The following is a 16,522-nucleotide window of genomic DNA, read 5'->3' on the forward strand; positions in this document are numbered from 1 at the left end:
CGTACATTGGTGGCAGCGGGTTACCAGGGCAACGGTGCTTGGCTGTTCTGACAGTGCGTCAGGAGGACGCTGCCAGATGGGAGGAGTAACCTTCCTAAACACGGAGGTTGTCTCGGCTTCTAGCTGACTGGGTGGATGCGCGATGACGTTATGACGCATCGGACGCACGCCCCTGTCACACAGGCTGAGCTCCGTGATACGCACGGAGGTGTGCACTGTCCTGTACTCTCTGATTGGAAGAAAACCGGATACTCCATATTTGGAGATCCGGTGGGTAGTAATATGCATACACAGGGTAACGGAGTAACGTAATTGGCCCTAGCAAATTGCACAGGGTGGTGTGAATTAACCTAATTGTTGTTGGCTATATATACGTTTCTGGGACACTGAATTAGTGTGGGTCAGTCCAGGATGAAGGCAGGATAAGCCGAAACGGGCTCCGTTGACTGCCATAATGGTGAATATGTTCCATTCATTGAATTGAGACCCATGTCTTATTGTACCTGCTTATTCCATCAGTTGCAGTTGTACCCCAGCAATATATGCTAACTTTCATGTCAGGTGACATATGAAATAAAAACCCTTTTTTACAAGTATCATCAGGAGTGCTGCCATCTATATCCTTTGGATATTCTGTTTTCCTACAAATACTTTAGGCTACTTTGCACCCAATATATCATCAATTGTAATGAGTGCTTGCTCCCCAAAGGTTTTTATATATATATATATATATATATATATATATATATATATACATATATATGTGTGTGTATGTGTGTGTGTATACATATATATATACATACATATATACAGATGTAGCGGGATTCATCTTTGCAGGTGATGGCGATGGCATCGCCATCCCCTGCCCCGCCGCCATCTGTATGCCGGAAGGGGACGCGCGCGCGTCCCCTTCCGACGGTGCTGCCCTCGGTCGCCCAGTGCCCACACCGGGCGACCGCACCCCCTAACAGTGGCCAGAGGTCCCCCCCAGCCCCCTCGAGCGGGAGGCGGACAGTATTGCGTCCGCCTCGCCGCCCGGATACTGAGACGCGCTTGCGTGGGGGACGCACGCGCGTCTCAGTCAGATAGAGGCGCCGTGCGGATCGCCAGCAACAGCAAGGCCCGATACATCTGTATATTATGTATTTTATTATTATTATTTATATACATTTGGTCTATCTATAATACTTTAACTGACCCGGCATATACTGGGTCACCTAAGTGTCCATCTCCGTGCTTTGCTCCGCCCCTCTGGAAACCCCCTTCTGAAAATCCTGGGTTTGCCCCTGAGGTGCTGCAATGAAGTTACAACATCAGTGTGACACACTTAGCCAAAATGCAAGTAATAATATGATGTTCCTTCCTGTACTTTAAAAAAAAAAAAAAATGTTTTCCTATCTGCCTACATCAGGGGTCCTCACACTATTTTGCTCTGGGACCCCATACAGACAATAAAAACAATTATAGGACCCCAGCAAGTTACTACAGAAGGTCATATCATCACATGTGTAGTCGGTAGACAGCACACGGCAGCATTGTGGAGGCACAAAATGATGAGAGGAGTCTGAAATAACAGACAGTTCAACAGATTTTTCAGACTCCTTGAATCACTGACAGATTAAAAAGTCATCAGCCTGATGGTCCGTGACCCCATGCTGAGAAGGTCGGGACCCACTTTGGGGTCAGGACCCACAGTTTGAGAACCGCTGGCCTACATGATCCATCTAGCTCTGCTGATACTATTCACTAGTGACGTATGTGTCCGTTAAGCACTGTCCCAAGTCTGACTCTCCACAGTGTTTAATTTGGACGGATGTGCCTGTCAAACAGTGTCCTGAATCTCCCCTCCCGTGGTCCTGTGGGAAATGGCACCTAAATCACAGTGGGAAAGACTTATTTTGAAACCAAAACCAGTAAAATCTGACGCAGAGATGATGATGTATTGGGACGATTTGGAATTCGAGCCTGGCAGGAAAACCCAAACCTCAGCTCAGATTTCCTTAGCTCCCATAAATTTGGGTAAGCTTAGTGCTCTGAGAACTGAGGGGCAGATTTATTAAGCTTGGAGAAGAGATAAACTGGAGATAACGCACCAGCCAATCAGCTGTGTTTGAAAAAGACAGTTGGGAGTTGATTGGCTGGTGATTTATCTCGTTTTACCTTTTCTCCACTTTATCTCCAGTTTATCTCTTCTCCAAGCTTAATAAATCTGGCCCTGAGCACCCTCATTTCAAATTATTAGGTGTATTTTTTCCTGTATACACTGCTTATGAAGCAAACATTAGTGTTATTCTTAAAGTAACCTTGCCATCTACTGTTTAAAGATCATATTGCATCCCAATAATTCCAAATGGAATCAAGCGCCTATGAAATTATTGAAGTTAGAAGATTTTTTATGGTTCTCTCTGGTCCATGCCATTCCTCCATGCAGTCTTCAAAACAAATCAACTCCTTTTTTGTGGCACAGTATATGTGAATACAACCTTTTCAAGAGCAGAATGTGATTCTCATTTGTGGAGATTCCAAAAATGTCAGATTCACGCGATTACACATTGTCACATAAAGAACAATTTTTTAATTAACATTATTGAAACAAAATAAAATGTGTTTAAAATTAGCCACTGACATTGGAAAAACAAATTCTAAAATATCCAGTTCCTGTTACAGAATTGCGGATGAATGGCCCACCAGTCCATATGCCTCTCAGGCATTTGCCTGAAGTGGTGGATAGGCAGTCCGGCCCTTTGCGCATCATTAACGATGTGCTCTATAAGTACATTCACCAATTGGGGACCTGATGATGTCACTGAACGATATCGTTCTTTGTGTATGTACACTCTATATCGTACAAGCGAAAATGTTGACAACAAGGCTCATGGAGCAAATCTTCTAATGTGTATGGGGCTTGACAGTATAAAGCACAGGGTATGGGTGAAAACCGGACTAACACAAAACCTCCGGACCGCCGGACCGGACATCAAACTCTGCATTTTGTAGCTTGTAGCCTCCGGTCCGGGGGGTGTCCTGTCCGGGGGTGTCCTGTCCGGGGGGGCTGCCTGTGACACCTGTCACCAGGTAGAGGAGGGGGGGTAGAATAAAGCCTCCCTGTATGGTCCGGGCATGTAGCAAAAACCGGACGGTCCGGACCACCCGGGGAGGCTGTAATATCCCATCCCCCATGTCCCTGGTCAGGGCCGCCGAGAGGCAGGGGGGGCGGGTACAATTTACCTGGGCCCGGGCCTGCCAGGGGGGCCCGGGTCCGGACACACACTTAAAAAAAAAATATTTAGTGGGGCTGCGGGTGCGTCGGGAGGACTAGGACCTTTCCGCCCGCCCGACCGCCCGGCCAACCGCCCGCCCATGTGTCCGGCCACCCGCCCGTCAGCTACGGCTGCCCCTGCCTTCTCCTGTCTGTCCTACCCCTGCACACAGAGAGACAGACGCTAGAAGTCATAGTTCACCTCTAGCGTCTGACAGGAAGCACAGCTCTGCACTTTCTGGTAACGCTGCCGGGCTGTGCTCCCTGTTAAGACGCTGGAAGTGAAAAATGATTTCTAGCGTCAGTCTCTCTGTGCGCAGGGGAAGGCAGGGTAAGGTAGCGGCAGCAGCAGCAGCAGCTGAGGGGCTGGGGCCGGACACAGACACATATTAACCCCTTGGCAACGAGCTAGAACCCCTGGCAATGGAAATTAACCACCCTTGGCAACCAGCATTAACCCCAGGCAAAAAATATAAAAACCCTTTGGCAACATCCAATAACCCCTGGCAACACATATTAACCCCTTGGCAATGAGCAAGAACCCCTGGCAATGGACATTAATCCCCACCTTGGCAACGAGCAAGAACCCCTGGCAATGGAAATTAACCCCCCTTGGCAATGAGCAAGAACCCCTGGCAACGGAAATTACCCCCCCTTGGCAACGAGCAAGAACCCATGGCAACGGAAATTAACCCCCCTTGGCAATGAGCAAGAACCCCTGGCAACCGAAATTAACCCCCCTTGGCAATGAGCATTAACCCCTGGCAAAAAATATATAAACCCCTTGGCAACATCCAATAACCCATGGCAATGCATAACCCCTTGGCAACGAGCAAAAACCCCTGGCAACGGACATTAACCCCCCTTGGCAACGAGCAAGAACCCCTGGCAACAGACATTAACTCCCCTTGACAACAAGCAATAACCCCTGGCAATGCAGATTAACCCCTTGGTAACGGACATTAACCCCCATTCGCAACAGACATTAACCACCTTGGCAATGGACATTAACCCCCTTGGCAACAAGCAGGTAATTTATATTTTATTAGAAGCCTTACTGTGGGGGGGCAACGTGGTGTGGCATAGTCAGTGTGTATCGATTTTTGTGTGACATCCCATTTTTTGGGGACGGTCCTGCGAGAATTAGACACTGCATGCGTCTACTCAGGCAGGCAGGCAGGCAGGCAGGGAGGCTGAGGGCATGTCCAGCAGTTCACACAGCACTGGCCATGCCCTCACAGCGACAAAACGGTGCCTAAAATTTTTTGGCGCGTGCCTGCGGCACGCACATATATTCCTTACACCGCTGCCAAAGTTGGGAGGTATGCATTAGGTGTGAGGGGTATTGCAATGTGTGGCATAATGTGTCAGGGGCATTACAGTGTGCAGCATAGTATCATAGGCATTGTGGTGTGCTGCATCATGTTTCAGAGAAATGGCGGTGTGTGGCATAATTTATCAGGCATTACAGTGTGCAGCATATTGCGCAGGGGCATTACGTTGTGCGGCATAGTATCAGGGGCATTGTTCAAATTTTAGTAGCTCTCGGGGAGGTTTTTTTTTGTCTTTTTTTTGTTGCGAGTAGCTTTCGCTCAATTAAGGTTGAAGACCACTGGACTAGGAGAGCGGGCATGGGGTTTGCTGTGTCCGTGCAGCGGCGGCCACACACCAACTCACGCATGCGCAGTCTAATGCCGGGCAGCGTCTGAGCACTCGCTCAGACACTGCCCGGCTTTTCCCAACCCGGCGTGCGGCCTGCGCTGCGTGATTCGGTCATAGGTCACACTGCGCAGGCCGCAGTGCTGACCACCAATGCCGGAACCTGCTTGCCGCTGGGCCTCCCTCATCATACCCGACGCCGGAACCTGCTTGCCGCCGGGCCTCCCACATCCTGCCATATCCTCCCACATCATGCCCGACGCCGGAACCTGCTCACTGCCGGGCCTTCCACGTCCTCCCACATCATACCCTACGCCGGAACCTGTTCGCCGCCAGGCCTCCCACGTCGCACATGTCTACCCGACCCCTGCCTCTGCACAGCGGCTGCCTGCCCCCCTCCGCAGCTCAGAAAAAGTCAGTGTGGGGGCACAGGGTGCAATTTTCGGTACTTATGAGTTATCTGGGCGCCCGATTTTTTGATTGTATGCCTTAAGTTAAGGCATACAATCAGATGCGATGCGATGCGATATCGCATCGCATGCGACCATCGGATGCGATGACCCGATTTTTCCATAGGAATCAATGTTAAAATGGACTGAGTCCATTTTAACATGGAATTCAATGGGAAAAAGGGGTCCATTTCATACCCCTACTATCCAAGTGGGCATGGAGTTGGATATAAACCTGTGGCGAGCGTAGCGAGCCACCGAGCCCGAAGCGTGGCGAGGGGACGGTATTCTATGTCCCCTCGCGGGGCGCGAGCCACCGAGCCCGAAGCGTGGCGAGGGGACGGTATTCTATGTCCCCTCGCGGGGCTCGCTACGCTCGCCACGCTTCGGGCTCGGTGGCTCGCTACGCTCGCCACAGGTTTATATCCAACTCCATGCCCACTTGGATAGTAGGGGTATGAAATGGACCCCTTTTTCCCATTGAATTCCATGTTAAAATGGACTCAGTCCATTTTAACATTGATTCCTATGGAAAAATCGGGTCATCACATCGCATTGCATCGCATCGCATCCGATGGTCGCATGCGATGCGATGCGATGTGCCCGATCCGACCCGATTTAGAAATCGGGCGCCCGGATAACTCATAAGTACCCAATTTTCTTTTAGGGATGCCAATCCCGGGATCCCGGGAATCCCAGGATTGAGCATTTTTCAATCTCAGTGATATTGGTGTACCGGCCCCAAGATTTCTGTTGCCATCCCTTACATAGAAATGACCTTCTAGACCTACTGTACTTTGTCTCTGTCCTTGCGTCCCCACCATCTCTGTCCCCACCGTCTGGCCCTTTATCACCACCGTCTCTGTCCCTGCATCCCGCCATCCCGCTCTATGCACCTTTGTCCCCGCCATCTCTCTCCCTGCATCCCCACCATTCCTCTCACTGTCCCTGAATTTTGCCTCAATCTGTGTGGCATAATGTGAATTTTGGCACAATCCATGTGGAATAATTTGAATTTTGTGTCATTCCATGTGGCATAATGTGAATTTTAAGACATTCCATGTGAATTTTGGCTTATTCTGTGTAGCATAATGTGTAAGGGGCAAGTATAAGGAGTCTACTAATGTGTTGCATAAAGGGTATATGGTGTGGTACACACACCTATATCCTTTAATGGCCACACCTCTTTTCTGTAGCTCGCCACTCCAGGGGGGCCCCGTGACGCTGTTGTACCAGGGCCCAGGATTTCTCTTGGCAGCCCTGTCCCTGGTGATAGCTATCACAGGGACCCCCCCAGACAAGACACCCCTGGACAGGACACCCCCCGGACCGGACCCTACAAGCTCCGGACTGCAGATTTTGATGTCCTGTCCGGCAGTCCGGGGTTTAGTCCGGTCCGGTTTTTACATAGTCCCTAATGGACATCATGAACAATTTTGAGATCCACAACCACCAGTTAGTGAGCTACCAATCTTCTAGTCCTAACATAAATAATGAAGGCCAGCATATGATTGGCTATATGACTGGCAGACTCTTTCCTTTGTGCAGTGCAGCAGTTATTCTAAAAACAGTGATATGTGTAACCACCATCAGGAGAAACACTAAACCAGGCATGTCCAACGTTGGCCCTCCAGATGTTTTGAAACTACACATCCCAGCATGCTTTGCAATAGTTTTAGCATTCTCTAATAGCAACACTGTGGCAAAGCATGCTGGGATGTGTAGTTTCAAAACATCTGGAGGGCCAACGTTGGACATGCCTGCACTAAACTATCATCATAGAAAATATACGACTAATTCTGTCGCCGCGAGAACACGCCTGGCTGGCGGGAGCGCGCACGCAGTGTGAGCACGCCGGGGCTGTACGGCTGTAGATCGGGAACGTTTGTTGCCTAGGGAGACCCGGGCGTCAGGGCGGAGCTGTGAAACGGTTTCCGCCGCTATCGGTTGACTGAGTGACGTCATGTGAACGGTGCAGGTTGGTGTGACAGTGACCCAGACCCGGCAGCGGTGCTGTATGTGGCCTGTTGGTGACATAGCGGGTGGACATTGGGCCCGGGCTAGCTGGGTGTGCCGCCGGTGGGTGACATAATTTCCCTGGTGCTGCAGCTCACCCGCTGCCCGATGTGTGCATGCTGCTGTACTGTCTGCACACAGCGCCCTGCATACTGGCTGCTGTACTGTATATCTGCCAGTTGTGAATCTAGCAACTGAACAAGGGAAATACATTGGGGCTTTATTCATTCATTTACACGGTATGGATTATAAAATAATAATAATACCATATAAGTGTCAGCCCTAACAAATGTGCCCTAGGCAACATTTTAATTAGTTCCCCTAACCATAGATCATAGGCCGTCCTGCCTGCAACACTTCCCCATTCAATGACACTCTAGGCATTCACCTGTATGGTCTGTGTCAGGCCTGCCCGACCTGTGGCTCTCCAACTGTTGTGAAACTACAAGTCCCAGCATGCCCTGCAATAGATTTAGGATGCCCTTATAGCAAATCTGAGACCGTGCATTCTGAAATGTGTAGTTTCACTACAGCTGCAGTACCACAGATTGTCCAGGCCTGGTATATGCCAAGAACTAACTTTGACCATATAGTAGCATACCTCCCAACTGTCACGCTTACCGTGGGAACGGTATTCGAGGACGTTCCCGCGTCCCGCCCGGGGCCGCCATTGTCCCGCGGTGGGGGGGACAGTTGGGAGCCCCCCAGCTTGGCAAGAATAGACGCTGTGCGCATGCGCACATCGTCTATTCAGCGCCGAAGAGCAGCGAAAATGGGGGCGTGGTCGGAGTTTGCGTCACCCGTGAGGCCACGCCCCTTTTTCCAAGGCCGCGCCCCCTTTTCGGGAGCGCGCGCAGCTTCGCCACGCGAACGTCCCGACCTCCCAACTTCAAAAGTTGGGAGGTATGTAGTAGTACATTTATTTATAAGGCGCCACAAAGTGTCCGCAGCGCCGTACATAGCAAACAAAAAACGAATTACAAGGTAACGTACAGGGTGTGTTGATAAAATACAGCATAAATAGGGGTATAGCTGATGGAACTAAAATCGGCATCAGTTCAGAAGTAGGTGTCGAAATTGTCGAGGAGACTGAAGATGAAGTAGAGGAAGGGAAGAACAGGACAGGAGCACAGGTGAGGTAAAGAGGTAGGGTGAGTACGTGAGGCAGGAGGACCCTACTCATAAGAGTTAACATACTAAACTAAAAGTATGTTTACATATAATGTTTATGTTGGTCTTCAGCGCTCAATTCTGATCGAATAGAATTTTAGCGTTTCCCACAATAGCTCTTTAGTATATAATATACAAAATAGAACAATACATACGTACTAATTTCAAAATGGGTTTACACACATAAGTTAGCAATGGGTTACTAATGCCCCTTTCCCACTGCAGCTCTTAAACGGTATATTGCCATTTTTTCCCCACAATTTACCTTTTAAGGCTGCAGTGGGAAAGCGCCAGTTAAAGTTAACCGGTATTTCAACCCGTTTTAAAAGCAGAGTCCTACACATTTAAATACCGTTTTTAAGGCAGTGGGAATGCCACTGAAACGGTATTTAGTAAAAAAATTAAATTGGCGTGGGGTCCCCCCCACTGCCATAACCAGCACCAGGCTGAAAGAGCCGGGGCTGATATTAAAAAATCAGGAAACCCGACAAATAGGGCTTCGCTGATTTTTTTAAGACCAGCCCCAGGCTCAAGGGCCGGGGCTGGTTCCCAAAATACGGGGACAAAATGACTAGGGGCCCCCCTGTATTTTAAGAACCAACCCCAGGCACAACCAGCCAGCAGGGTAATGCCACAGCCGGGGGACACTTATTATATAAGGTCCCGCGGCCAAAGCATTAACCCTACCGACCAGTCAGCCTGGCCAGGGGTCCTGGGGGAGTGGGGACCCCCCCAATTAAGGCCCCCCCTCCAGGACTTACCTGACCAGGCTGAAGCCTGGTGCTGTCCTCGATGCTCCTGGGCGGTGGGCATCGAGCTTATCTTTGATAAAAAAATAGATGAAAAAACTATTGTTTTAAACTGTGAAACTATGAGTCCCAGCAAGCCTCCCCCGCAATCTGGGACTTGGAGAACCACAAGTCCCAGCCTGCGGGGCATTAAAGGGCCCACTGGGTCTTGTAGTTCCACAGTAAAAAAAATAGTTAAATAAACACACTGACAAGCCAGAAAAATAAAAGTTTAATACATACATTACACAAACACACTGATACTTACCTATCTTGATCCCGTAGGTAGGTCCCAGGGTCCGTTCCGGTGGCTTGGTTCCGGGGCTGGTCCGGGGCTGCAGGGCTGAAGAGTCCGGGGTCCTGGATCCATAGTAATCCAAAGGGTTACCTGGGGAAGGAAATCCTACTCACCTGTCCTCTGGCGTCCACCCCGGCATCTTCATTTCAAGTCGCGCTGCTCCCGGCTGCTGGTACCCGCTCCGCTGTACACTAGAGACGCAGAGATCCTTCATCCTAGGCGTCTCTACTCAGAATGAATTCTGGCCAATCAGGAGCCGACTTTCTCGGCTCCTGATTGGCCGCTAGGAGAACATTTGTATAATAGTATCAGTGGATCTAAAGTACCGGTAAATTACTTAATTATCAGTAACTGGCAATAAATTAAAATGTACAACTTTTTATAATATTTAATCAATATTTTATTATAAACAGTTAGCTTTCATCAGTGTCAATGTTCACTGATGAATAGGGATTTGGGATTAAAAAATGCCCGATCCCGGGATTGACTTCCCTAATAAAAAACCCTGCCTCAGCCGCCCTGCATATTTACTTACATGAGCCAGGAGGGTGGGCGGTGAAGCCGGGCAGGTGGGCAATGGAGCCAGGGTGGGTGGATGGGCTGATAGAGAAGGGAGGTCAGCGTGCCCAGGATGAGGCAGGCTGTGCGTCTGTGCGCAGCGTGACCTCTGACCTCGTCAAGCTGCACAGAGCCGCACTGCCGGGGATGGGAGAAGCCATGTCGCATCTGAACGCCTGATCAGACGCTGCCCAGCATTAGACTGCTCTTGAGTTTGGAATCTAATTTTGAAATCCCGGCGTTTCGGGGGACTAATCCTGGGATTGGCCACCCTACTGTTGACTTTATGATCTGTCATCATAATATGCCAAACCCCTAAGTTTACCCGAGTTAAGTTTACATTATTTTTCTGGATACTTTATGATATGAGTGTTATTGGTCACTGCAAGTCATATCCACTTATAGCAGTTTAAGGGGTTGGGATCATTTGGTCTCCAGCATGATGGTCGACAGTCATTAGGTTGACACCATTAGGTCGACATGGGAAAAGGCGACAGGTCGCTAGTTCGACAGGTCATTAGTTCGACAGGTCATTAGTTCGACAATGTCTAGGTCGACATGGGGTTTTTCACAGTTTTTTTACCTGAATGTCAACACAGTCGACATGGACACTGTTTAAAGTGCACCGCATCCGCTCACTATGTGTCGGGCACACTATTTTATTCTTCCACCACGCCCTAGTGCAGGCATTCCCAACCCTGGTCCTCAAGGCACACCAACAGTGCAGGATTTGTAGATATCCAGGCTTGAGCACAGGTGACTTAATTAGTATCTGAGGGATTCTGATTAAACCATCTGTGCTGAAGCCTGGATATCACTAAAACCTGCACTGTTGGTGTGCCTTGAGGACCGTGGTTGGGAATGCCTGCCCTAGTGGATGGTAGGGCATGTCGACCTTTTCCCATGTCGACCTAGACCCATATCGACCTAATGGTGTTGACCTAATGACTGTCGACCATCATGCTGTAGACCAAATGACCCTATCCCCTGTTTAAGAAGGAGATGTACTAATATTAAGCCATGGCAAGTGATAAAGATGAAATAAAGCACCAGCCAAACAGGTTTTAACTGCCATGTTAAAACCTATATATAAAAAAAAAAAGATGACAGGTTGGTTTTATCTACACTTCATGGAGGCCCATACACCAGTGGTGGTGATCATCTGTTCCCCTCACCCAACGGCAGTGCTGTCCCACCGACCAGATCTGACGAACACTAGGGATTGGGGTTTATTAGCATTTTAAAAAAATCCTGATTCTACAATCCTGCTGGGACGGTATTGGGATTTGGGAATTGCTCCGAGAAATAACAGATGTATTGGCCCCATTAGTCTCTATACAGCAGGGTTGCCTACCTGACCCTCTCCTTCAGGGAGAAAATGCTCTGTTCCTGGACTTCCCTGGTAATGTATGATTGCCATCACCTGTGGGGAGCTAGGTAATTGATAAGAAAGGTGTTTCACCACAGGTGATGGTAATCATACATTACCAGGGAAGCCCAGGAACAGACAGTGGTGTAGCTAGGTTCCACGGTGCCCGGAGCAAGGGCATGTTTCGCGCCCCCCCCCCTGATTTGTAGTAGGTGGGACCCTTGCGTGGCAAAAAGGGGGCACAGCCTAACATTATACCCCGCACCGTAATGCCCATTACACATAAAGACACATGCCGTAATGCCCATTACACATAAGGCCACACATGATGCCCATGATTGGTGGCGTGGGTGGGGGAGTGGTGGGTGCAGAGTTACTGCAGTTATCAGCGGGGCAGATGTGGGGTGGGCGCAGGTGTGGGAGCATAATACAGGTACACTATAATAAATAATAACACCAGTACTCAGTCACCAACAACATACTGTATGTAGCACCTAAACCATCTAATGCTGGTGTTGGAAACACACAATAATTAGCTGTTACACACTTGGAGGCACACACTTTTAACAAAACCATTTATAAGCACTTACTGTTACAAGGGATGCAAACAGTTAAAGTGCTCCAGACACATGCAGCTTGCTCTGTGTAGCAGCAGCATGATGACAGTAGGGAGGACTCCATAATTTGAGTGCAGTGCAATAGTTCCTAGCCTTTTGCAAGGAACAGAAAGTAGCACTAGTAAGTCACAGTACTAGTGTTTGGCTGCTTGTGAGGACTGTGGACGGGCTCCGTAGTTTCAGGCTGTCAGGGTCTGCCCTGTATGCTCTGCTCGGACAGAGGGAGCTGTATGTGTATGCTCTGCTCGGACGGAGGGGAGGGAGCTGTATGTGTATGCTCTGCTCGGACGGAGGGGAGGGACGGGACTTCAGGTTGCCATCGCTGCTGCCCTGAGTGGGATAGCTTACCTTAAGTACAGCGGCAGCAGACAGCAGCGCTGCCGAGCACACAGACACAGCTGTGGGGATGGAGAGGCTAGAGAGAGCTCCTCCCTGCACTGTGGAGCGGCCGCTCTGTAGTGTCAGACTGACACACTGGGTGGTATAGGGTGCCTGGCGGCTGCCCTGGGGAGCGGGCAGGCAGGGCAGGGGGAGCCGGTGGCAGAGCTCCGGCGCCAGTTGACATGTCTGCGCCCGGAGCATGTGCTCCACCGGCTCCACCGTAGCTACGCCTCTGGGAACAGACCATTTTCTCCCTGAATGAGAGGGTCAGGTGGGCAACCATAAGTAATATATAGTTTACTCCTTCCTAAGGTATTGCAGGTTTTTAGGACGTATAGCAAGCAACCTTCTTCAGTTTGTGAATCATTAAGTATAAAGACATCCCATTCCAAAATATATTGGATTTTCCATACTGTTGTTTTGTGTAACTAGACTGATCCAAAATCTGCTTACTAGGTCACAACCTATAAACGCCTCAATACTATTGCATACCTCTCAACATGACCCTCTCCAGGAGGGACAGAATGCTGTGTTCCTGGACTGGCTTATTAATGTGTTATTTATATCACCTGTGTTAAAACACCTTGCTTACCAATTTACCTGTTCAAAGCAGGTGATGGCAATCATACATTAACAAGGAAGTCCAGGAACAGAGCATTGTGTCCCTCCTGGAGAGGGTCATGTTGGGAGGTATACTATTGCATTTTGCCTGATGGATTGACTAGTAAAATTGTCTAACATTGTTCTGGTTTTCTTAGACCTAAGAAACTTTTAGTGGCAGCCAGAAAAGTGGGACATTCACCTGAATACATAGGTAAGCTGCAATCATTGCTTTGTGAAGGAAACGCTGTTTGTCATCAGTTACATTACTTTTTCACAACTCTTGCTTCTTGGGAAAGGAGATTCTATCTATATAAAACATAGCACTCAAACAAAGGTATCTTGTGTGGGTTATTTATATAAATATGGTTAGAGGAATTTAATTTTGAGATAGTCCCCAAAAAAAGAACGAGCAATAAGTAACATCCTATCTCATGTGACTTTCAGAAAGTCTTGGATTATACTTCTGTCACAGCTTTACATTTGAGCTCATTTCTGAATTGCTGTATTTTTCTGTGGTCTCCAAGATAACTGCTCTCCAGTATGGCTGCATCCACGTAATGGGAGGCTAAGTGCCACTGCTATAGAACTACTGTTCATAGTAGACTAGTCGGTTATGATATAGCGGATCAACAGTGTCTAGATTGACCATGCTTAGTTAAACCCATCTAGTTAGACGCCTAAAGATAGTCGTCAGTATCTAGATTGACAGTAATGAAAATTAGATGCAAATATTAGGCCGACAGGAGCATGGTACACTACCGTATATGGAGGTTGGTTTGTTTGTTCAAAAGATATACTTCAAATAATGTCATCATTCATATGTTTTCATAGGACAACTGGATAGTTTGATGGCAGACTGCAGGATGCCTTTGTCACCAGACTCTCCTTCAGCTGCAACTCTTAGCAATAGAAAACATTATAATAAAGCACTCAAGGAGTTGTTGAGGATGATACAAAACACTAATTGGTAAGCAAAATAACACTTTATACTGAAAAATATGCTAATATATACTTTGTATGGCTCATCTGCTGCAGTGTTTTATACCAGGGGTATTCAACATGCTGTCCTCCATGCAACGCCATTAGTGTTGGGCGTCTTTTTTTTATCTTCATCTAAATACAAAATGTTCTGTTACAGTGTTTGGTACTTATGTAGTATCTGGGCTGCCGATTTTCTGATTGTATGCCTTACCTTAAGGCATACAATCAGATGCGATTCGACGCGATTTTCGGCAAAATCGCATTGAATCGCATCCTATATCGCATGCGATTTGATGCGATTTTGTATAGGTTTCAATGTTAACAAGGTCCTGTTCATTTCCCCACTATCCAAGTGGGCATAGAGTTGACTTTATAAAGCGTGGCGAGCGCAGCGAGCCACCGAGCCCGAAGCGTGGCGAGCGAACGCAGATTTCTTAAAAAGTATTCTGTGTCCTGTGTGCTCGCCACGCTTCGGGCTCGGTGGCTCGCTACACTCGCCACAGGTTTATATCCAACTCCATGCCCACTTGGATAGTGGGGAAAGGAAAAGGACCCCTTTTTCCCATTGAATTCTATGTTAAAATGGACTCAGACCATTTTAACATTGAATCCTATGGAAAAATCGGGACCATCGCATCGCATACGATTTGGTCGCATGCGATGCTACCGATCCGACCCGATTTCTAAATCGGACGCCCAGATACTACATAAGTACCAAGTGTTTCTAAAGTAGAGTAGCAATTTGTATGAACATACAGCCACATTCTCACACAGAAAAATGCATTCTGCATATTATTTTAATCAGCAAGGTCTGCTTGTGCATCCTACCGGCATCAGTTTGGGAATAAGTTGCATTTTAATGGAAAAAGTGGCACAAAAACACACTCTTGACTACCAAGCCATGGCATGACTAGTAGAGCTGTTTAATGTGCGTAGAGGCTAGATGTACACATCTGTATGTCTTAATACAACTTTGCTGCAGTCACACCAAACAGCCTCTCTGGGTATGCCAGATTGCGTAAGAATCTTCTAGCATCAGGTATCTTTTTTTTTTTTTTGTCTTTGCCTCATGTATTTGGCAGAAATGTGTCTTAGTTGCAATGCAATGCGACTAGGATACACAAGGAGACTGCTGATTAATATGACATTTATCCATATAGCCACTTTTTTTCCAATATAAGTTTTGTTCTGCTTTGTATACAGACTCGGCCACACACCATATACAAAATTGAAAATGTCATATATCAAATTAATCACCGGTTTTAGCAGAAAAAGATGCCCAATGTTGCACGGGACCTGGCAGTTAACTCAAGCGAATCATCTCGCGTTTCGTGGCCGATTGAGGCTAGATGTATGAGGATGCTTCTGTAGATCACAGGCGATACTATCCCAAAAAGCAATATAATAAGATATTATTGTGGTTACATTTATACCATTTCTGTTTATTTTATTTCTTAAATGAGAGTTCTCTGAGTCGTTACAGAACAATCCACATGAAATCTTCTATACAAAGAAAACATTATAGGGGTGATTTATCTTGGATCGGAAAGGGCCGAATTAGGCAACCATCGAATGATTTCTCTCACCTTCGGTGGCATGTGAAGGGATAAGTTCTCGGACCCATCCGCTCGCGTGTTTCCGAGGGGATGTGGGCAGAGCTGGTGGCAGGGGGGGGGGGGGGTGGTAGTTTGGCAGGGCTTCGTTTAGAACGCTGCTTAGCGAGTTACTCTGAATCAGGCCCTATGTGTACTTAATGTAGATGAAATGTCTATACTCTATATTAAGTGGTGCCAATAAACCTCTTAATGTTAAATCGTCAGTTATCTCAAATACAGTAATCAGTCCACTCGGGATGCAGTTAAAATCCCGGCGGTCGGGATCCCGGCGTTCAGAATCCCGACGCCGAAATCCCGACACTTTCTCCCTCCTGGGGTGTCCACGACACCCTTGGAGGGAGAATAAATTAGTGTGCCGAGTGTAGCGAGGCACCGGGCCCGCTGCGTGGCGAGCGCAGCGAGCCCGCAAGGGGGGGCGTTCCACGTCCCCCCCCTTGTCGGGATTTCGGCGGTCGGGATTTTGAATGCCGGGATCCCGACCGCCTGGATTTCATACTGCTTCCGTCCACTCATATAGAATGGTAAAAAGCTATTGAGCACTAAATGAATTTCAGAAAAAGTTGTACTACAACTCACTAGGAATAAAAGAAAATATCATATACTAGCTGAGGTACCTGCCATTGCTCGTGTTTGGTTGTGCAATTAGCATTACTTGAACTTTATCCTTGTCTTGTTTTAAGCTTGACAGCTCTTCCAAAAGACCCAGGAGGTGGCTGCCTAGTGTCATCTACAACAGACTTTTTATTACGGTTTTCTCA

At 47.9% G+C, this 16,522-nt stretch overlaps 1 protein-coding gene across 1 annotated transcript in view; it reads left to right on the forward strand.

The window, feature by feature from the left end:
• The first annotated feature begins 7,186 nt into the window (after positions 1-7,186).
• CCDC138 (coiled-coil domain containing 138) overlaps positions 7,187-16,522 on the forward strand; it is a 46,920-nt gene continuing 37,584 nt past the window's right edge. The window contains exons 1-3 of the mRNA XM_083174018.1: positions 7,187-7,345; positions 13,323-13,378; positions 13,999-14,134. Of these exons, the coding sequence (XP_083030144.1) occupies positions 14,016-14,134 (119 nt within the window). The 5' untranslated portion in view covers positions 7,187-7,345; positions 13,323-13,378; positions 13,999-14,015. The remainder of the gene's footprint in view (positions 7,346-13,322; positions 13,379-13,998; positions 14,135-16,522) is intronic.

Source organism: Crinia signifera, chromosome 2 (assembly GCF_055691185.1).
Source record: "Crinia signifera chromosome 2, ASM5569118v1, whole genome shotgun sequence".
NCBI classification, from domain to species: domain Eukaryota; kingdom Metazoa; phylum Chordata; class Amphibia; order Anura; family Myobatrachidae; genus Crinia; species Crinia signifera.